The 23509-nt window shown below is 51.5% G+C and overlaps 1 protein-coding gene across 2 annotated transcripts in view; it reads right to left on the bottom strand.

Moving 5' to 3' along the window:
* GLG1 (golgi glycoprotein 1) overlaps positions 1–20010 on the bottom strand; it is a 60365-nt gene extending 40355 nt beyond the window's left edge. The window contains exon 1 of one of the 2 annotated variants that reach the window (XM_031615295.2): positions 19657–20010. In XM_031615295.2, coding sequence (XP_031471155.2) covers positions 19657–19983 — 327 coding nt within the window. In that variant the 5' untranslated portion in view covers positions 19984–20010. Of the gene's footprint in view, positions 1–4632; positions 7903–19656 lie in introns of those variants that run through there. The other variant, XM_090149725.1, reaches the window with a different exon arrangement.
* Between the last annotated feature and the right edge of the window lie 3499 nt (positions 20011–23509).

The following is a 23509-nucleotide window of genomic DNA, read 5'->3' as shown; positions in this document are numbered from 1 at the left end:
TGCAGATAATGCCTTGCTGCTTTTAAGTGTTATTAAAAAGATAGAAACATTAAGATGCAAGCATTTAAATAATTACAGAGCAGATCTATTTAGTCAAGAAAAATACTGAGCTTAGCAATAGAGGCTAAAATTAACTGCAAAATAATGCAGCCAGACTAGAAAACTCCAGAAAAATTATGCTGTGATCAAGCAAGACTGAAATTATTCCAATCCAGGCTTTGAGCTTACTTATATCTGCCTGGGATACTGATCTCCCCAGCATCTGGTCCTCTTGTCATAAAGGCCACCAAGAAATTAATGAAGAGATCAGAAAGCCAAGGTGAGGCCAGCTGACCCCACCATCCTCAGGTACCCTGTACAGCACAGAGACTGGAATCCTTCCTCCTGGAGACGGATGCAATGCAGCACAGCCAGCACAACACTTAGCTGTTCTGCATGCAAGCGGATGGTGAGTTTGCAGCACCTGCACTTTGGGTGGCTGCAGCTGATGACCTCGGTCTTCTGCAGCCTTAACCATTCCATGAGAAACACAGCACTGCTTCACTTCCACCTGCCCAAAGGTTGAGCACTCCACCCCAAAGTCTTTCCAAAAAGCCAGAAATACTGCATTAAATAAATGCAACTGACGACGTAGCAAGATAATGGTGCTGAGATAAATGGCAGCTTGGTTTTAAGCCCAACAGGAGGAAGGAGATAAAAACAGCAAAGGCAGCTGCCTCCACACTGCATCCTCTGCTATGCACTAACCATGCTCAGCACTTGGGCTTCGGGAGCACTTGTGCACGCTGGATGGAAGCTTCTCATGAGGAACTGCATTTCACATGGTAAGAGTTATCCAGCAAGGTTTATTGGAGCCATCTGCACCAATAAGGAAATGAGTCAGCAGCCGCCAGCAGCCCTGATTCATCACCCAGAGCTCGTGCTATTTAGGAACCTGCGTACAGCATGCAGGGCAGAGGCGAGCGACAAGCCGTTCTATGGGATGTAAAACACAGCCCAATTTACATGCATTTGTTTTTGCTTTGCTTGGGCACCGTTCCTCCAGCAGCACAGGCGCTGTGCAGCAGAACTCCAGCCTGGATGAATCATAATGTTGTCTTTATGTTGCTGGAAGAAAAGCAAATTCTGTTTATTTTAACCCCAGATAAAATCACTTGGAGTTTCTCCAGCGAAACTCAATGTGAATAAGTCCTCAGAGACACCAAGGAGGCAAGGTTTCCATGGGATTGGTAACAAGCTAGCAAATGAGAACCCTATTTGCCTTCAGACCTGGCAAACAAAAGCCCTGTTACAGCACCAAGCCGAGTGCCTTTGCTCAGTTTGTCCCATACAAAAGCTTGCACACAGTGTTACAGAAGCACTGCACCTCTCCATGAGGTCTGTGTGCTCCTACCGAGCTGGTTCCCAGCACGTCAGAGGGTGGTGAGGCACTGAACAGGTTGCCCAAGGAGGCTGTGGATGCCCCATCCCTGCAGGCATCCAAGGCCAGGCTGGATGTGGCTCTGGGCAGCCTGGGCTGCTGGCTGGTGACCCTGCACACAGCAGAGGGTTGGAACTGGATGAGCACTGTGTGCCTTTCCAACCCAGGCCATTCTATGATCTCCCCACGCAGTGTCTCTGAGAGCTCCTCTCCAAAGAGCAGCGGGGTTTTCAGCCTGAGCTCTTCCCCTCAATACCTACACAGAGCCATTCAGCCATGCTTGGATATCCTGGATGTGATGGTAATTCAGAGGATTTAAAACGATGCCGCGGTAAGCAGCCAGATCAGCTTCCCTCAGGCCAAGGGAAGAAATTATAGCTGGCCAGCTTTACACAGATGAGCAAGTTTGAAAAAAAAATAAAGACGTATTTGATGCTGGATGTTAAAAGAGAGCTCAAGGAGCTTTCTGGAAAGCAGCGTTAGTAGAAAGATGTCTTACCAGTACGCGGCCAGCCAGACACCTGCACACAAATCCTTCCAATTACTGTTTCCATAACTCCTACTTAAAAAGCTATGAATAAAGACAAGCTGCAATTAAAGAGACTGAGCACACCTCCAGTTTCTCTGCTAATAGCTGTGGAGTGGAAATAACGGGGAAGGAAGGGGCAGGGGAGGAAAAGGAAAACCCAGCTGCTGCCATGCTGCTCAGCCACAGCACCGCCGCTGTGCCACTGCCACCATCAGAGCACCAGGGTTCAACCAGCAGTCCCAGTGCTCTGGGTCAGCCTCTTCCTCCCACTTGTGCTTGATTTTGTTGTTGGCCAGCCAGAAGGCTGGGATGGCAGCCCCAAATCCTGCCTGAGTTGCACGGGGCGGGTGGGCTGGAAGGACTGGAATGCAACTAGAGATAGGATGGAGAGGTGATGGACTCAAGTTGTGCCAGGGGAGGTTCAAGCTGGATATCAGGAACAATTCCTGCTTTGGAAGAGCAGTAAGGCAGTGGCACAGCTATCCAGGGAGGGGTGGACTCACCATACCTGGAGATGTCCCAGAGCCGTGGGGACGTGGCACTGAGGGATGTGCTGGGGTGGGCTTGGGGATCTGAGAGGTCTCCTCCAGCCTTAAAGATTCTGTGACGAGCACATGAGCAATACTGCACCTTCTCCCTGATCTTTCCTTTACAACTACAAGAGAACTTCAGAGTAGAAGTACACAGTGGGTAGCAGCTCTCAATTGATAGAAAACATCACGCTGCAGTCAGTGGCGGTGATGTGTTGCACTGCTGACCTGTTTGAAGTTACACATGAAAGCAATGTTCTCCCACCACCTCAAGGCCAGCTGGGCTGGAGAAATGAACTTTAAATTACAAACCCCAACCTCTACAGGCATGGAAATCCACAGCAGGGAACACCTGTTTTTCAGGAACACTGCCATGATGCTGATGGCAATACCCAAGCAGTCCTCACTGCAGAACCTGGTAGCATTTTGTCCAACCCACCAGGCAGAATAAAGATGTTTTCCTTAGAAGACAGCACTTGAAACAGTACAAAGGGATGTGTTAAAGTCCTAAAGTAGACCAAAGTTCCTACCAACCACCTCGCTCCCTGCTTTCCCCTCACCATGCTGACTCTGATCTGCTCTCATTGGTATAAGCCCTCACGCAGACACTATTTTTTGCCCACTGTGAACATTCAAGCCCTTTGCATGCAGATTACCCAGATGATAAGAAATAAAAAATGCTGGCATAGCGCAACTTTTGCAACAACAAGGTGAGATCTGAAAGCACCAGGCACAGGTTAACCCTGCCAAAAAACAAACGATGACTTTGGTCTCCTGTGATCTCCTTGCCTGACTTTGCTCTTTGTAGAAGGATGAGAGGAAAGCAGGTGTCAGCCTCCATACAAAAGGGCAAAGCAGCTTAGGAACTCACCCACCAATTAGCCAGCCATTCATGCAGGTGTTTCTAAGGTCACCTCTCAAGAGCAGAGCAGAGGCTGGGAACACCGTTGTCGCAGGACTGCTCAAGGCAGGATAAAACACAGAACAGAGGCATTAGATGCTTTAGACTTGTGCAGAAAGAGATCAGATATTCCCAAATAAAGCTCTACAAGGTAGGAGCATCCCCAGCAAGCGTGCATGTGGCACAACGTGCAACCAATCCCTCTGCTGTAGGGCACGTGCACTCTTTTTAGTGAAGTTAGCAGAGCATACATTGAAAATCAGCACCTACAGCTCCTCTGGCATTAACTGGGTAAGAGCCCAATCATGGCACAACAGGACTTGGAGGCATCCAAAAAATGAAAGCAGATGGAGAGAAGAAACTCACGAGCTTTATTCCCCAACCTTAGGCAATCAGATGCAATCCTCAGGGTTTCCCCCACCCACATTTAATGCAAAGTGCTCATCCACAGGTTTCCAGCCACTTCAGAAGGTGGTAAGGAAGAGATGCTGCCTTGCGTAGTGAGTTCTGCACAGCTCGCAGGGCATGGCAATGCCTTCCATCCCCACTGCCTTGGGAACAAGAAGCAAGGACAGAAAAGCCTTAAAGCAAGCTAAGGACTGCCAGCTTTAGACAGTTTTCACTTTATCACACACAGACCAAGCGTTCCAAAAGCAGCGTTTTCAGGCTCCCTGAAGCCTGCAAAATTGAATTTAGTAAATTCAGGTTTACATTTATAGCTGTACCAGAGCACTTAATGCACTAACCTGGGGCAACCAGATTAATATGGATATTTTTATAATGGATAATCTAGGAAATTACCAAACAAGCCTTGACATTGAAGTCAAGAAGAGACGATGCTGTGGAGTAACTCTGAACTACTCTACACAAGGAAATATCTTTTTAGCTCATCCTTTTCCCAAAACGGACCCTAAAACAATCAGCTCCAGCACAAACCCCCTGGAGGATCCACATAAGAGAAGTGGTAGAGCTAAGCTGCAGAAAATCCCCCCAGGAACAACCCCAAACCCACATCACCACCCTCCCTGCTTCTCCTCAATAACTGCCATGGAGAGGTTCTGCTTATTTGCTGCTTTCTGCTGATCTGCAGCCACTCACAGCAGCCTCAGCAGCTGCCAGTGGGGGCAATGGATGGTGCAGGGCAACTGGAGAGTGGTCAAGCTGAGCTACTGCAGACCCAAATCCTCCAAATCAACCCCAGCACTCAGGGATAGGCCAGAAGCCAGCAGAAAAAAAATCTGTATTCTTTTACCTGCAGGACGAGTGAGATCATCCAGCCAAATGTCCACGTCCTGGGACCAAATGGAGAGACCAAAGAAGGGCACAAACCCACGGGGAAGCCATGCTCACATGCTGACCCTCCCAAGTTGTTTTTAATTGGTAACAGTTCTGCTGTACCTGAGCTGCAGCCAATTCTGCATGCAAACTGGGTGAGCAAAGGCAGTGAGTTGCAGATAGGGATCTGTAACCCTGCCGTGCTGCATGCATCTTCCTGTGCAAGATGCACCGTGCTTCTCAAAACAAAAGAAGCTGATTTGTTCCTTATCAGCTATACTGGTTATTATGTTAGAGCCCACAACTTGCAAACACTGCACTCCGCAGGCAAGCACCGTGTTGCTGGAGACATGCAGCAAGCCATGGAGAGCCCTGACACCAAACCCACCCAGATGCACTGCTGCTCCGACCCAGCTCCCAGCCTTGTTATCACAAGCATTAGTGCTGCAGCTTCCCACGGGTTCACACGTTTGCAAGTAATACTTTCAGACAAAGCAGGTTCCTGCCATTTGAACTTGCAAAGTGCTGCTCACAGTGCACACGCTGCTACCCGCTGCCAGCCCTGCGTCCTCAAGTGGGCATCTTCTAACAAGTGACAGAAACCTGAGCGCTTCCACTCATCCTCACAGTGCACACCTGCAAAGAAAGCACGCCATCCAACAATATATCCTTCCTTCACGCTTTCCAGTGAACCGGCCTTGACTGATTCCCATAGCTAGAGTCACACAAGGACCGCCTGCTGGATGCAGCATCACCAGAGCTCTGCGGTACACACATAAAACTTGCTTCTGCAAACCTAAGCTTGCTGCAGCTTGCTCTTAAGGAATGGGGCAGCGGGTGTGAGGTGGTTTCCCTGCCCAAAGGCATCCAACACCAGCTCTGCAGCTCACCACAACCATTGGGACCCACTCCAGAACTGGGGGAGCAACTCTCCAACGCGGCGCAGGTCACCGGAACAGCACACTTCTCTACGTACCACTTGAAAAGCAGAGCAGACACACACAGACTTGATTCCTGGTAAGCACCAAGCTCGCTGACCTCCCGCACCCTTGAACTCATCCTTGTCTTTGTTTGGCACACCAGGGTGTGCATTTCTGGCTGGCTGCCTCCCAGAGCAGCTCCATCACACAGGAAGCCTTGTTGGAACAGGTGAGGTCCTTACTGACACAGGTGGGGCTCCCAGCCAGCTCACTGCCCTTCCAGATAAGGAAAAGGGAGTTAATCCATCAATTATTTGAACTGAAGGCTTGATCCTTCTTCCCCATCTTCTATTTAAAGTTGCAGTGGGAGTAGGATTAGCAGAGTGAGGCTTTATACTACCAAGGCAGGAGAGGCGTGCAGCTTTCAGGCTTTACACAGCAGCATCACAGCACGCCCCAGACAAACACAGGCAGGTCTTCCCTGCACCAGAACTGATGGCATTTTGTTGACAGTCTGATGTTTCACCATTTTTCACCTGGGAAGCTTAAGCTGAATTTCAGAGGCGGGGGCAAAATGGGGTTTTGAGCACTTCCTTGCCTCATTTTTATCATTCCAAATCTGCACGTTTTGCATTATGGGCCTTCCTTAATTGCCAGCACTGGGAACAAGCTGTGAGCCGAAAGTCAAGTGGGTTTTAATGTACCTTGAACCACAAGACAGTACTAAATCAGCTGTTAGAGACCTGGGCAGCAGGGGATGCTCCATATGAGCAGGTTTCTTGAGGGCTGAGGCACAGCCCCACTCTGTGACCACTGCAATGCCTCCTGAGTGCGGGGCAGCCCATCCTGTCTGCTTTCCTGGCAGGCATTTGCAGTGTGCCAGCATCCAGCTGACAGAGCTACAAACCGCTCTGTCTGAAGGGAGGCAGAGGAGCCATTTGGCAGCAGGGGGATTGCTGTGCCTTGGTGGGGGCTGCAGCAAAGTGAAGGCGGTGCTGGAGCTGAACAGATGCTGGGGATTTCCCTGCCTAATGCACATTAGCACTTAGTATTTGCAATCCCAATCCCCAGCACCAAGTAGTTAATTTGCATGTTAATTAGAAGCAGGTCACCAGAAAATTACACCAGGCAGCCTTTCTGTGCTGACTGGAAGGAGCATGGAAGCTTTCTTCCCCTGAACACCCACATCTTCGCAGGCACATCTCCTGTCCTGAGCCCTTACCCTGAACCCAAGCACATCCATCCCCACACACACACATCACATCACAAACTGCTCTGAGACCAGACACCTTCTGAGGCTCGCAGAGCAAATAAGCACATCTGAGCAACAGAAGAAATAACAGGAAACGATTTGAATCAGAAAGCCTCCTGCTTTCACACAGTGAATTGCACCTGAAAGCAGGAGCTGTGCAGGAGAGGTGTGCAGCTGGTCCCACTCCAGCAGCTATTGCACACTCACCCCATCCTGCTTGCTGCTCACATCCTTGAGCAGGGTTAAGAAGGGACAGCAGAGAGAAAAGGACACGACATGGGCACAGCCATCCCTTTGCTCATGCCAGCACATTGAATGCCATAGCTATCAGGAGGATAAGTTGTTTGAGGAGCTGCACTCCTGAGCTAAGTTGAGCCTTCCAAAGTTAATGGTTGGTCAAAGGTGTGGGTTCAGTCAGTAGCTCAACTCACAGCTCGGTTCTGCAAACAAGCAGCAGGTGTAACCAAGCACACAGCAACAAGCTGTGGCACAGAAGACTCCTCAGAACCCAGCAACAGCAGTGAAAGTATTTCATGTACATATATTACAATGGAATGATTGAAACCACCTATGGTTTGGCCAAAGATATCCTTGCAGGAGAAAGTAAAGCTGCTGCAAACCACGGAAAGTACTGTGTCAGCTCAGCCAGCTGCAAAGTTCTCTTTGATTTTAACCAGCAGCAGCATTTGAACTGCTTGCACCCAGCCTGCAAGGAGCCTGCACAGCAACACATTGGATTTTAACACCTAATTAAGCAGGTTTCTGAGCATGGCTCATGGAGCTGGGGACCACCAGCCGTGCTGCCTCGTTAATAACACTGCATCAAGTAAGGAACAAGGAACACAGCGCCGTGGCTGACCCGACAAGAAACAACCTGCTTTTGTTTCAAGTACCTAAGAGGAAAGCTGAAAATTCAATTATGTTATTAGAGAGGGAATTACACAAAATTAAGTGGTAAATGATGAAAATCCTGTAATATCACTGTATAAACTCATCCTGTGAAGACTGAAGGGTTGTGGCCCTTTCTCTGTGCTGCTGCTGGAAATCCAAGCGGAGCACACAGGGTCTGTGCTGGGATTTCATGGCAATAGAACAGAGTGGGTTTACCTGTTCTCAGCACAGTTTTCCAGCACTGCTGAAGTTCCCAACATGTTCCACTGCCAAACAGGTGTTTCTTCCTGCAGCAGAGGCCCTAAGAAAAAGGATCTGAAGAAGAAAACATGAAGCACCGGTGCTGCAATGGAACTGCTCCTGTTGGATTAAATCACAGGATCACCTGAGTTGGAAAAGAGCTTCAGAGGCCATCTGCTCCCACTCCCTGCACTGAGCAGGGACACACACAGCTCCATCAGTGCTCAGAGCCCCATTCCCTGACCTTGGCTGTCTGCAGGGACGGGGCAGCACCAGCATCTCAGCACTCTTTTACTGCAACAGCGGAGCAGCCGTGCAACCAGAGCACGAGGCAGGGCAGCCACACCTCCTGCAAGCACAAAAGCACTGAAGAATGGTAACTGCAGAATAGTTGTTAGGCTTTTATTTGAAGAAAACAACCCCACTGAGGTTGGCTCCTGTCCTTTCAGACCCAAGTCCCAGCTGACATCCCCTGGCCACTCCAATCTGTTCGTATCACTGCCTGAGCTCACACTCAGCCCAGGAACACAAGCCATCATTTTTAGCCACTCCTCGGAGCACGCAGTGCTGTGACCTGCCAGTTAATTTTATCTCTAGTCATGCTTGAACAATCCCTCGATAACAGAACAGGGACTTTTTCCTTTCAACAGGAGCTGTATCAACAATGAAACAAAGCAGACGAGTTAAGCACAAAAGCACCACCGCCAATGGAAGATAAGACAACACGGAACGTGTGCTCCACAATTACACTAAGGCATGAAATTCCAGCTTTCCAAGGGAGCAGAGAACAAAGTCTGTGCATTATTATTCTGTCTTTTCATCTGGAAGCCTCACGGAGGAGGTTTTCCTCCAAATGCTGCTGTCGGAGTGCACCGAAAACCCACATCACCTCCCACCCATCCACCAACTCCACCAAGGCCTGAGCTGCTCTGGGTTGAGCACACACAGACAGGAGCCACCTGTGTGACAAACCTGCAGTTTCTCAAGGAGTAATGCAAGGAATTCATGCAGCAAAAGCCATGGCAGTGCAAGCTGACTGCTGACTTACCACCCCCCATTTGCACTGATGTATCCCTTCTTCCTTTCTGCACACCCATGGTGATGTGTTACTGTGAGCTCGTCATCCACGGGCTGGCTCATTAGCTGGATGAGAAGAGACTTCACGTTTCCCAGTTTCCTTAGCATAACAATTTAAACACAGTACTTTATCCCCTAAGGGTAAGGCCGCCTGCCTGACATTAATTAACACCAAGTCCACTGCAATTTGCACACAAGAAAATGGAGCAAACCACGTCTGATAGCACCAGAGAGAGCTCTGTGCAGGTCACAACGTGGCTGTATGTAGACAAATATTTACAGGAACTCCTCTTGTAGAGAACCATACCCACACACCTGCCTTGCCAGCCCGCACCAAGCACACAGAACGCTTCCAACCTAAAGCAGAAGGCGGATCTCATTAGGGAGCTCCAACTAATAAACCTGCACATTTTAATACAACAGCTTCATAAGAAGAAAAACTCGTGTTCTCTCCTACCATCAGCCCTCAGACCATTTCTTCACCCGCATTTCCCACCAAAAACTCAGTGCTTTTGGAAGAGCTCAGCCTGCAGCACTCAGTGCCCCTATGACACACGGCCCTGGTGAAGCAGCACTACAGCACAAGTGCCTCCAGTTGCTCTGATTAGATGCAGAAGATTTAAAAGATACAGAGAGGGCAGATTTAAAAAAATAAAACAACCTATGAGCAGTTTTAAGTCTCCAGTGTATTGATCAAGAACTTAATAGAGTAATTAGCCAGGGTTCATTAAAACATGCTTTCCATTAGGTATCTAATCTGAATTCATTTACGCAGCCACGTACCACAGGTGCAGAATTTTAACCCCTTTGAGCCCAGCTTGCTACAACACAGACAATTCCTCCCATCAGGGCTTCACCAAATCCCTGTTTCTCCCACACAGAGACAAAGCCTTCCTCCTCCTGCCTTGAGCAGCAACTCTGCAGGGTGATGAATCCCACCTTGAGCCTGTGAGGTCACCACGCCTCAGTCTGTCCTGAGAACACATGCTGGGTGCACAACAGATGCAGCAGCACACAGTGGATATGGCTTTCCAGGAATGCTCTCCTTTAAGTGTTCCACCAAAGCATCTCAAAGACACCAGAACCCCGGGCTCACATTGCCCTGCCTGACACAGGGCAGCTCAGAAAGGGAAAGCCTACAGCTTTTGGATTGGTTCACTCCATCACTGCTATGACTGCATGCAGAGTTAGAGCACCAGGTCCTCCATCAGTTGGAACACACTACGTGCTCCTCCAAAACAGCCAAACACATTCCCAGGACAATCCCTTCTTCAAAAGCGAGCACTGAAAACAGGAAATCTCTGTAATGAAACCATTTGGAAAGGAATGAAACAAATAAGCTGCAGCAAGATCTTTGTATAAAAGGAACAGGCTGCCCAGAGAGGCTGTGGATGTCCTGTTCCTGGAAGTGTTCAAGGCCAGGTTGGATGGGGCCCTGGGCAGCCTGGTGTAGCATTAGGTGGGAAGGTTGGTGGCCCTGCGTGTGGCAGGGGGTTGGAGATTCATCATCCTTGAGGTCCCTTCCAACCCTGGCCATTCTGTGATTCTGTATGCTAGAGCTGGATCTGAAAAGCTACACGGAGCACACGGCGTTGTGCCCAGAGACATCTCTCCCTGGGGCAGGGTTGGACACCCTGTCCCAAAAGGGACATCTTGAGATGTTGCTGAACATTGACATCTTTCTCCCCTGAGAGCAGTGCCAGGACCACCCCACTGTGCCAGCCTTACCACCAGGGTCGGACGGAGCACTGCAACGCCTCCAAAGCCACAAGAGGCATTCATCACACAGCTCCCAGCTCACACTCTGCACATTACACACAACTTAGCAGGCATTGTTAGCACAGGTACAAGACAAGTTTAGCTAGAACATGGGGATGAGCTGCTCGCATCCCTTCCTTCTTCCTACAGCTGCTCCCAGGTCCCTTCTCACATGCAATGGAGGACTTCCAGTTTTGCTCAACGGACAAACACCTACAGCAATCCTACAGCAAACAGCCACCAGACAGTAACCACCAGCTCCAAGACCAGATGAGTCTCCAGGGCAGCAATATCCTGCCCCATAGCACACCTCTCTCTAAGGACAGCCCCAGGCATGGGCCCAATCCTTCTGGACTGACACCAGCTGCAGCTTTGCCACAGGAGGATGAAGAAACACTTCAATCCCACTGAGAGGCTGCAGACAAAAGGAACTGAATGTTCCTCACAAAGCACTTCCTATGGATTAGAGCTAACAACAGACAGCAGGAAAGAATGCAAACACCAGGTAGCTGACATCCACACCCATTGCACACTTCTGACACAGCACATCTTGCCAGTAAGTACATTAAACACTGGCACTTCTTGGTATGGAAAGAGCACAGCTATATCTCCTTCAGTCGAGAGACTAATTAAGAAAAAACCTGCAATTTGCTCGACGTTACAAGATGCTAGCCATCCCCAAGACTACACAGGCAAACCTCAGCTGTTATGGAACCCGCAACGCTGACAAGGAAAAACAAAAACAAACCTCACCTCCGCTCGCAGCACCGATGCAGACTCACTGCTTTGCCCACGCTCACCACCTGTGTCCCAACTCTGCTGTTGCTGAGGATACCAAAGCAAAGTTATTTTAACCAGAAACTCGAGTTCCTTGAGAAATGCAGGACCACCAGACAGGTTCTCATCCGCATCCAGCCCAAAGAAAGCAGCATCAGCCTCAGGTACACGGCACACGTGCTGTGGTTTGGTGGCTGCCAACAACCACTGCTGCCTGAACACCACGACAAGCCTTACCAGCCCACTGTTCAACTAATGGAATTAATGAGAGGTTCAATTAACTGCGCATCTCTTCCAGGGAAAGAGGGCATCCTACCATTATACCATCCCAAAGAAAACAGGGAGACTTGAAGATAAATACTTCCACAGCCAAAACCCAGCAGCATGCCATGAGATCCAAGAAGCAAGAGGTTCTAATAGAAGCCTCCAAACTGCTCTTCTATGAAACCAAACTCACTGCCATCAGGCCAACCCTGGGATTTGTACCAGAATCAGAAGGGCACGGGACTTCCATGGCATACTACAACCTATTTCTAGGAAAATGAGCACTTCCTAGACTAGAATAGGCCAGAACAATGGTTCCTACATCTTGTCCTGGAAGGACTTAAGATGACTTGGCCAGCACAGCTTTGGTTTGACATGCAAAAAAGTGGAAAAAATCCACGTTATAAGAAGAAGAAGAGCATCTACCTTCACTGCTCAGCACAGGCATTGTGCTCAAAAGCAGAGAGGTGGAGAACTTTGACCCATCGTTTCCAGGAGGATTCAGGATCAGGAAAGCATCTGTGCACCTCTGTTCCACAACTACATCTTTGGAACAGGCTGCCCAGGGAGGTGGGGGAGTCCCCAGCCCTGGAGGTGTCCCAGAGCCACGGGGATGTGGCACTGAGGGATGTGAGCAGTGGGCACAGTGGGGGGAGTTGGACTTGGGAATCTGAGAGCTCTTTTCCAACCTTTCTGATCCTACTCCAATTTCTGATTCTACTTTCCTTTCTGATTCTACTCTTGCCAGAAAGGTGCAGATCTGACAACCCACACTGCTCCAGCCATGGAGGGCCAGCAAAGAGACTGACCCTCTATCTTCTAAGGACACAAAGAAATCCAGGTTCACTACTCCCATAGGGGAGCACCACACAGGCTAACTGAGCTCCCCAGTATTCCAATCAAGTTGTCAGAAAATGCCTTCTCAGTATTCCAGGATACTGTGAACCCAGTGAATAAAGAGGACATCAGAAGGCAACATTTGTAAATTAACCTTTAAAGGCTTCATGAATTCATGACAGATCTCACCAGAACGTCTCAACAGTGGGAAGAATTTGGGAAATTGCTTTGGGAAGAGCTGATATACAAAGAATTATTTAAATTCCACCCGCCCTCTCCCAAACAGAACAAGTTTAGACTATGGTTTTCTACTGCAGGACACCACAAGAGCTCACAAACGCCTGGAGGAGGGGTGGGAGGAAAAGCCCTGCAGTTTGTGGCTTGCTGCATCTTTCCTCTCCACGTAGGTCTCAGCTCACAGAAGCAAAGCCAACATAGCCTTGGAGTGTGTGAAATGGGGATGATGCAAACAGTCTCAAACCCCGTTGCTAAGTCCTACCTGAGCTGCAACAAGCCGTGTTTTTCCAGGAACATCTCCCTGCCCACTGCTGCTATCACTGCAGTCAGAGATGGGAGCATTTGCAGTGATGATCTGTTGCATGTTCACTGCTTGCTGAAGTACAGGAGAGATTCATAAAGAAAGTGACACACAGCAGGTGTGACTGCGCTCCGCAAGGTGGATGTACAATCCCAGCCTTCCTACAATTAGTTTTCCACAGCTATACTTCCAATTAAGGCTATTAACAATTAGAACGAGCACACACCTTCAGAGCTGTGGTTGAGCTGAGGGAAAAGCTGTTTCCTGCTGATGCTGGTTGAAACCACGCTCAACTGCTGGGATGCACCAAGCCAGGCTAAGAGCTCACTGTCTGAGCCCCAACCCTGCACTCACAGGGAAGACTCACACTGGAAATCAGCATTTCAGCTTTTTCTGCTTTCAAAAGCAATGACTTCATATAACTAAGTAGAAACAACACAAGTGAAGGTGGCTGGCTGCTGCTTTCTGCTGAGAAGCAAACCCCGTTACTGCACTCACAACATCTTCGGTCTCCTGCTGCAGACGGTGACTCTGACAGCTCTGCTTTCCAGCCACAACTGCTGCCAAGTATTTCCCACCCTGTACTTCTTCTGGTAAGCGGTGACCCGAAATCCTGCTGGATCCCTGTCTGAAAAGCTGGCAGCTGCAGAAAATTCGTGTTTTAAGCAGAAAAAATGGATTATTAAGGTTGCCACAAGAAATCTCCCATTCAAACAGCACTTCACAGCACACTGTGCTCCACCACTTCCACAGTGCCTAAGAAGATTTCCCTGTGTGTTGCTCTACACCACTCATTAAGAATGCAGTTCTGGTTGCCAACCACGAAATGCAGCTCAGACTTCGCCACGCTTCGTTAACGACGGCAGCACAGCGCTCCGAGGGCTGCACAGCACACCTATCTCCTAGCCAGACAGCTCCAGCAAGGCTCCAGTCAGCTCCAGCGAGGCACTGTGTGCCATGGTGACAGACCCAGCCATTCACCCATCGCTGTCTCAAATATCAGAACGCAGCAGCATCGACTCAGAACCCGCAGACACCAAAAGCAGCCACATAAAACACCTGGCAAACACGCCTTGCACACAACAGCCCTCCATCTGCACTTCCTCAGGCCATTGTACCAACGGGCAGCGGGCTGCAGCCAGCCTGTCTGAGTGCTACAATAAGAGGATTACATGAATACTGACTTGTTTAAACCCCCATGAATGCAGCTCGTGGCCCCGTGCACAGTGCACACCGTGCGCCGTGACGCTGCACTGCTGCACTGACGTCAGGTGGAGGTGGTTTGCTGCACTGACTTTATGACACACGTGGAAAGAGGGAGCACAGAGACAGAAATCAATTTGGTAACGAGGAGTCACTGCGAGCTTCTTCCAGACCTTGCTTCAGCTCAGCTGCAGAGCAGTGCAGTGGAAGTTGACTCAGCTCAAGCCAAGCCTGGACGGCTGTGGGAAGCCTACAAGCCAAGCAGAAATAAAAGAATTAAACAACAACTAGCAAAACTTTTCTGCAGGGCAATCAGTGCATCACTTAGAAGGCACACTCAGCTGGGCACGCTCTGCAGTTTGCTTGGAGGAAAGCACTGAACAGGCTGGAAGAAAACATCCCTGTGACCAAACTCCTGAGCACAGGGAGGGCAGGGATGTCCTCACCAGGATGTGAGGGGTTGGGGCTGATAGATGATCTTAGCAACCTTCTCCCACCAGAATGATTCTAAGATGCTGAGATAGCCAAGCTGCCACCGAATGACAGGCATGTATTTGGGGTAAGCTAGGTGTTATTCTTTAAACAAAAAGCAGCACGTTTGCCTCCTGGCTGGTTCTGCACAGCAGGGCTGCAGAAGTGCTGGCTTTAACCACACACCCTTCTACATACAGGGCAATGCTTCGTTACACTGATAGAACCAGCTGCCTGCTCCGAGGGACTCAGAGCTCCTGAAAAATCAGAGAAGTGTTTCACAGAACACACAGCAACAATGGAGACATCACAGGTACAACTCAAGCAAAGGCCAACTTGAGACGTGCTCTAAAAGGAGCACCTGAAATCAACTGCTGTAACTCTAAAGCCACAAGGAAAGCAGAGCCCTACTGGCCAAGGGGAGCCCTTCAGCTCTCACCCAGAACAGAGCACTGCCTTTTCAGTGACTGCCCCAGCACAGAGGGAACCTGGGGGAGGAGGACCCTCACACCCACCCCAGCACAAACCACCATCCCTGAAATAAAATGATGGCAGAGAGCAATCATAAAACCACAGAATCATAGAATGGCCTGGGTTGAAAAGGAGCACAATGCTCATCCAGTTCCAACCCCTGCTGTGTGCAGGTCACCAACCAGCAGCCCAGGCTGCCCAGAGCCACATCCAGCCTGGCCTTGAATGCCTGCAGGGATGGGGCATCCACAGCCTCCTTGGGCAACCTGTTGCAGTGAAAGTGCTGACAGGATTGAGTTCTTGGATTTTTTTTTAATGCCATGGCAACCAACTTCACACAGCTCGAAACGAAATGAGACGGATTAAAAAAAAAAACAAACCAACAACAACTATTTTGAGGTAAGATTTAAAATGAAAAGACAATTACCCAGACCTTCCATTCATCTGGCTGGGGGGTGGCTTTTGGTTTTTTTCTTTAATTAGCAAGAATAACTGTAAGGCTTTTCCAAAAGTAATTGTACATTTTCCCAGGACCAAAACAACCCGAGCCCACCAAGAAAACAGTGTTCACCTGCAGGGAAGAGAACACTGAGCCAGCAGCTCTGTACCAGCAAAGAGAGGCAGCACAGCATCTGCCTGAAACACCTCCTTCAAAGCAGCCAAGTTTGGGCTGCACCAAGCTGCCTCCATTGGTCCTCCCTGCATCCCTGGAGGAGGCAGGCTTGGAAGATAATCCCCCTTTTATTAAACCAAACCTGTGTTGAACCAGCTAATATGAGTGCAGGCGTGCCAAAGAAGGCACAGAACTGATTCTGGGGGTTGCAGCTCCCACTGTGCACATCTCTGAGGAGGAGGCACAGTGCCCCAGGTAGCTTCCAGCTGCCATGAACCACCAGAAATCCTTCATCACGTTCAGCGTGAGGCAGAGCACTAAGCTGGGGAGTCCCAGCACAGACACACACTGAGCATCCAGCTACAGTCCAACGGTTAATTCAATCTCTTAAAACTGTAATGCTTTAAGTTAGCTCAACTTCAGCTGCTGGATCCATCCCATCCCTTTCTTCCTTGAGGATGTAAGAGCTTCTGAGCTCCCACGGCGAGCGCAGCCAGCTTTGAGTCATCACCAGGTCAACAGCCCTTAAAAGAAAGGGACAGCATAAGCACAGCCCTTGGCAAGGCTTAAGGTACGTTTCCCAGGTTTCTGATCGTTGCCTTAAAAAAAATAAATAAATCCCTTTGCATGTTGCTGTCTGAACCCAACAGTAGTGCTGCAGGCACAGAGAGCCTGCCCTGCATGCCAACCAGCAGCAGGAACCAGAGCAGCCTGCTGCCCTGCCATGTGCTCACCTGAAGGCACCAGGAGGTCCTGCAGTGCTGTCAGCACTGAGAGGGATGGCTGCTCAGCAAACTGCTGGTCTTCTCCGCCTGCCTTCCCTCCAAACCCAGACACGTGCAGCACAATCTGCAGCCCTCCATTCCTTGCAGCTCCGGGCAGGAATTCCAGCCTGGTGCTTTCAATGCTGTAAGAGCCCAAAGCGATGCCAGTATCCGCTCACACATGAGCTCATGCAGCAGGCTGACTCGAAACAGCCTCCATTCAACCCAGCACATCGCTGAGGTTAAACAAACAAACAAAGCTCACCATGCAGCTAAACCACGAGCTGCAGGCAGGCAGGCAGGCCTCCGAGCTCCAGGTCCTGGCCAGGAGAGCAGAACAGCAGACACAGAGGGCAGGAGCACACAGTGCCTTACTTACAGCCACAGCACCCCCAAAGAGGTGAAGGCTCTGAGCGAGCACCACTGCTTGGCCTCCCCATCTCAGCGTGCAGGTGGTCCTGCTCAGCACATCCAGCTCTGACCACGTGTGGGCTCACAAGGACACAAAGGTGTGCACAGCACACGCTGTCACGTCCCCAGCTGATGCACTTCTCCCACCCCTAAGCCAACCCTCAGCATGGAGACAGAGGGGCTTCCCCCAGAAGCACTGACCCTGCAGAACAGCCCCCCCCAGGACAAAGGAGTGTGCAGCCAAAGCCTCCAAATCCAACCCCAACCCAACCACTGCTGTCTGGGCTCTAGGAAAACTCTGCAGCCTTCTCCCACACTGCAATCACACCGATATCCACCTACTGGTATTGCAAAGTATTGTTATCACCAGCCCACAAAACTGCTTTAAACAGATCACAGCATCAAGCCAGGTCTGCTTAATCAGTGAATTAAGATACTTTTTAAACTGCAGAAATACATCTGCCAACAAACCAGCACAGCTCCCACGCCAGGTTAAGGTATTTCCATACCTACCTCAAAACTCAACAACTCCGCCATGCTTTAAATGCAAAGCCATCATTAACCATGCACGGCATTTACCCAGCAAATATGTTGTTATTTCCTGGCATTATTTGCATTATAACCACTGAGTTTAGTGGGCAGCCCACAGCAGGGCTCCGAGCTGCAGCCTTCCTGCACAGCAAAGCGGGCAGCAAGCAGAAGGGCTCCACAAAACCCTCTTCAAACAAACCTCTGAGTACCAAGAGCGCACTGCCCTTCTTCTGCCCTTCCCCTACCTTCCCAAAATTCAGATTAAAAACAAAAAAACTGATAACAACAGTATAATAACTGTTAAAACGACACTGATAACAAATTTCAATGAACCCTGAAAAGGGAACGTGGCCAGGGCACAAATAACTTCCACTAAAAGGAAATGAATGCATTTGGAACAATGTGATCACAGCACATTCGTGCTGCTTACACCATCCTTCACCTGCACCTCACCAACCCAAGGCTTCAAGCAACTCCTTCCCGATTATTCTGATTTAAGAGTATCTCAGTATCGCACCACAAAGAAAAAATAGAACCAACGGAGCTCTTAATAACATTCCCAGCCTCAAACTGAAAGCTCCTCTGCTTTTGAGGAACTCCTCTTTCGAGGAGAAGTAAGATCAGTGTGAGCATTGGGTGGAAGCAGCCAAACCACAACCCAAAGCCTCACCTGGTACCTGCAGCAAAGCAGCACCCAATGCTGCCCTCCCCAGCACCATCCCAACAGCATTCTGTACACACTGGCACTCGCCATCGTTTCTCCCCCATATTAAAACATGGCTGCTACTATTTGGGTACCCTCCAAGCGAGCTGACAGATGTGCTGGGGTAGAAATGACAGGCTGTGGTGACAAGAGTGACAGCTGAAATGCCACCGATGTCCCCCAGCACCGCCTCCAGGCAATGGGGATTCTGACACACAGACCTGTCCCACATCACCCCGCACACAACCCAACATTCACAAGTCACTGCTTCTTTTCAGAACCTAAACAGCAACACTTAAATGGCATCGTTAGCTGGGCTCAGCTGTCCAGCAGCCCCCCAGCACACAGCCCCTAGGCTGGGACGCAGCCCCTTGGAGCAGCTGACAGCAGAGCAGCTGCTGAGCTCCAGCAGAGAAATCCCAACCCAAAACGACCCCACGGTGTCCTAACGCTGCCCAGGAAAGAATCCACCTTCAGCACTGGGTATTACAACCAGACAGGAGTACGGCCAGCAAACCCCAGCCACGGAGACAGGCTTTGAGAGGGAAACCACAAGCAGACATAACGTTTTGAAGAGCAGAGCGTTCATTAGGTGTGCACAACCCACGTATGGGGCGGCATCAGCTGCAAACAACACAACGCCGAGCATCCTCCTGCCTCTCTCCATACAGCCCCGAGCCCATTCAACTCCATCAGCAAGAACCAGCACAGAGCAGAAGAACTGCACCACCCGAAGGTCCAGCGTGCTAAAATGGCTGAAAACCAATAAACATTGCAAGGGGAGGAAGGGGGGGGGAGAGAGAAGGGAGGAGCCACACAGCTGTGAAGAGAGGCTGCCTCGGTGGGCAGGCGGGGAGCTGCGGGCCCCCAGCGGGGTCCAAAGGGCCCGGAGGTGGGAGCAGCAGGAAGGGCGTGAGATGCACGGAAAACGCCGTGGTGCTTCGCAGCCGCGCTGCACGAGGACTTGCTCAGCTCCGCTACCAGCTATCCGAAACGACGGCGAGAAGTCGGATAAAAGCGCGAGTCCTCGGGGGGCGTCAGGCCGGGAACGGATCCCGGGAGGCGGCGCCCCGCGCTCGGAGACGTTCGCCGTCCGCAGGGAGGGCCGGGAAGCCGACGCGAGGTGCTCCGGACGCAGCGCAGCCCGGCGGGCCGCACGGCAGCAGCTCGGGGCGCCCCGCAGCCCCGCTCCGCACCCCGCCCCGCGGTGAGGCCGCGGCTCCCGGCGCCGAGGGCGGACCCGGCCCCGCTCTTTGTTCGCCGCCGGGCCTCGCCCTCACCTCGCGGACGTCCTGCAGGCACTCGAGCACGGCCAGGTTGTTGGCCCAGCTGTGCTTGGAGCACAGCCGCACCACGTCCTCGCGGCACACCGCCTCCTCCGACAGCTTCCACCCGCCGCCGGAGCCGCCTCCGCCTCCTCGGGCTCCCCGCGGGCCCGCGGCACCGGGAGCCGCTCCCTGCGCGGGCTGCCCCGCCGCGTTCGAGCCGGGTCCGGCCTGCAGGCCGGCGGCGGGAGGCACGGCGAGCGCCGGCCGCGCCGCCAGCGCCAGCAGCAGGAGGAGCGCGGGGCCCGGGCAGCGGCTCCGGACACGTCCGCACGGCGCCATCTTGGATCCCCCACCTCCGGCGCGCCCGCCCCGCCGCACGCACGCCGTGTGCAAAGCCGCGCGCCGTCTGACGTCACCGCGGAGAGCCCCGCCCCTCGGCGCCGGAGGTGGGCGGGGCGATGCCGGACCGCGCCTCCGTTCGGCCACGCCCCCTCGCGACCACCCTGAGGGGCCGGGCGCCATTTTGGGCCGGGCCGTCGTCGCGGCCCCAGGCATCTCCACAGCAACAGCCCCAGTAGTTTGGGTTTAAGACCTCCAAGTCCCAGACCCCCACGTTATTTCCTGGCGTTATTCGTATTGTGACCACCGAGCTGCCACAGCCGTCAGCTCCTGCTTGGGCATCCGCCTTCACACACGTTGGGCATCCAAAATCCGTCCCAATCTTTGCTTTAAATCTCTTTGTGCATCACCTGAGGAATGGGGACAACAGCGTGGTTCCCCTTGGAGGGGCAGTGCCAAGGCTTGGTGAAGAGGCTCTTGGCTCTGCGATTGGAGAACATAAGAAACCAAGGGAAAGGGAATGTGACGGTGTGCAGTATAGAAAACTTAAGGCCAAATCACAGAATCACAGAACGGCCAAGGAGCCTCAAGGACCATGAATCTCCAACCCCCTGCCAGATGCAGGGCCATCAACCACATCCCGCCTAATGCTAGACCAGGCTGCCCAGGGCCCCATCCAACCTGGCCTTGAACACCTCCAGGGATGAAATACTGTAACAAGGAAATACTGAACAACGAAGAAAAAAAATCAAAATATTAAAGAACTGAGCATCGAATGTCACGTCCAAGCACGACGCTCAGTGCATGTGGGCTCACGGCAGCTCATGGCACATCGCCCTGGTTCCATTACCATTTTACTCCAGGCTTTCTTCATGGGGACAGAGAGAAACAGGCGCTCATGTGAGAGCTGGCACCTGCCCACCTACAGCGGGCGAGACGTGCTGAGCTCTGTAAAGCCTTCTGGGGGCGATGCCAGAGCCAGAGAGATTTGCTCAAGAGCACAGCAGTGAAAGATGTACAAGATGAGCATCTCCACCCAACTGCACGTGTTGGGTCAAGCAAAGGAGGTTAGGTGAAAAAAAAATAAAGGAATAAAGCGTAGAGAGACAGCAGCTGTATCCTCACAGGTGGGAGAAAGAAAGAAAGAAAGAGTTGCAAGATGCAATTAAATGGGGCCAGAAAGGAGCGATTACAGGGAACACAACACACTTTTCACACTGCGAGCTCACAGAAGAGCCAGGTGGGTTTCTGCCTGACAGCCTCCCCAGGAGCAGCGGTTTGGTATCACCACAGCTCCCTCCTCCCTGGGAGCCAGACCTCAGCATCTCACACTAAGGAAATCTGTCCAGTTTGAGTTGTACTGCTTCGCCAAACCTCAAATCTCACCCTGAGCACTGCAGCAGTAGATGGCGGAGCCCTGGCGGTCACCCTGCAGAAGGTGTGCTCCTGGAGAGTGCAGCAGACCTTCAGCAGCCCCACCTGGCTGTGCATCCAGAGACCATGGTATGAAGGGAGATGGGTGAGCTGGCAAAGTCTCCGTGCTTCTTGCGTTCGCTGCCGGGAAAGCAGTGCTTGGGAGGGATGCTTCGTGCTGGCACCCAGCAGCTGCGCAGCTGGAAACACTTAGAGACAAAAGCCAGCAAAAATCCACCCAGCGCTTGGCAGCGGATCTGGCTTATGGGAAACGATTGGAAAGGCCCAGCGTGAGAGCTGGCTCTGCTCCTCCTCCTACGGCAGGACCAGGAGGAGAGGAGCAGCAGAGGCAGTGCACAGCTTCCAGCTCCTTCCCCAGCCTCAGCTGCCCTCCAGCCACTTTTCCAGGAGCAGCAGCACTCCCGCCTCCTTCTGCTGAGCTTTCTGCACTCACGGGAAACCCCTGTTCCAACCTTGGGCTGTAACATCCTGAATAGTCCACCCCCAAACACACATTTCATAAAGAAGAGCCCCACGCTGTGACCACACCACAAGTTCAACAAGGAAGAGAGATTTCTTTGTGCACAGCGACATCTCTGCCCGGGCAGTAACCCCAGCAGCTCAGCACAATGTAGCATCCTCACTCTGTGGCTCATCACATGATGGGGAGGAAAACTTGTCCTATGCAGAGCAGATGCTCCAGGTTCTAAGTGGACACAGACCTGGCCCCACGTGGCCAAGGGACACCAAGCAGCGCTGAGGCTCTGTCCCTTGCACACCCCAGGACTTCAGCACTGCCTCTACACCCGTTGCCCACCTCTGCTGATGAAGGCTGGTGCTTCACTTCCACTTTGTCTCCACTTATCTCCTGGGTCACAGCCTTGCATCTTCGCTTACCTGTGCATGGAAATAAGCAGAGTGAGGCAATGCTCAGATTCCAAGGAGGCTGGGGACAAACAGGAGACAGCATCTCTTGGGTCAGGGTGAGCCCCGTGCCTCCCACACTCACATTTAAAGAAAAGGAAAAAACAAAAGGCAATTTCCCCCTGATGAGCCACAGTTCTTCCCCAGCCTTCTGCTGCCTCCCTGAGCACTCACTGCTGCTCCCAGCTTGGTGCCATCTCAAGCACGGTGGGCAGACCCCCCATCCACCACCAGCGGAAGCAAAACCAACCCCTAGGGACTCTCCAATTAATTACGCTTCAGCAGGTGGGATAATCACTGAGATGCTGCTGAGGCACTTCCCCTCCTGCCCAGCACAGCCCAGGCACTGCCTGCTACCTGCTGGGTTCGTGCCGAGGTCACTCTGAGCATTAGATAAGCACAACAGGGCATAGCTCCCAACCTCCTCTATTTTTCACTACTCAGAGGCACTGTTTACCAAGAGATGGGACTGCAGCACTGTTCCACATCCCCTCAGTGCTCCCCAGCACTGCTGCAGCACCAAGATCTCATCAGCAATGCTCTGTGCACAGGTTTCCTGCAGGCACAACCCGGCAGCATCTGAGCCCACAGCTCACTGCCATCCAAACGCAGCTGGGCTTTTTCCCTTTAAGCAAAGATGAGTAAACTGAGCACTTCTGCCTCTTCAGTATTTCTCCCTAAAAATCTTTATCTCAAAAGGAGATAAGAATTAAAATGAGGAACGGTGCTCCTCCACAGCAGCCTGCAGAGAAGCAGCAGTGCACGCAGCCAACAGAAAGGCCCCATCTGCAGAGAGCAGAGCTTACCTATCACCTCCCATCACATTTACTTCAGGAGCTGCCACGGGGCTGCCCTGCTCCAAATCTTCCCAGAGACAGAAGCAGAAATAGCCACGTAGCAGCTCCCTGCCTCCAGCCCCTAATGACAGCTGCCCTGCATATTGCAGACACCGATTTTTCTTCTCCCTATCCCAGAATCTGCCCCTTTGACTCCAGACAAGATGAGCACCTGTTTAATTAACACATCTGACCTTCCCCCAGCCCTCAGTGCAGCTTTCTGCACACAGTTTAGGTGCTCTTTGCCAAAGCTTACTGTGAACCTGTGACAGCCATGTGTGAGGTTCTTAGCATCTAAAATTTTTGAAAAATTCTTCCAAACTCCGGGTTTGAATAGAATATCAAAATGCTAT

This window comes from Phasianus colchicus, chromosome 13 (genome assembly GCF_987193195.1).
Source record: "Phasianus colchicus chromosome 13, bPhaCol1.hap1.1, whole genome shotgun sequence".
Taxonomy (NCBI): domain Eukaryota; kingdom Metazoa; phylum Chordata; class Aves; order Galliformes; family Phasianidae; genus Phasianus; species Phasianus colchicus.
The sequence above is the reverse complement of the archived record's forward strand: the minus strand, read 5'-3'. Positions and strand labels throughout refer to the sequence as shown.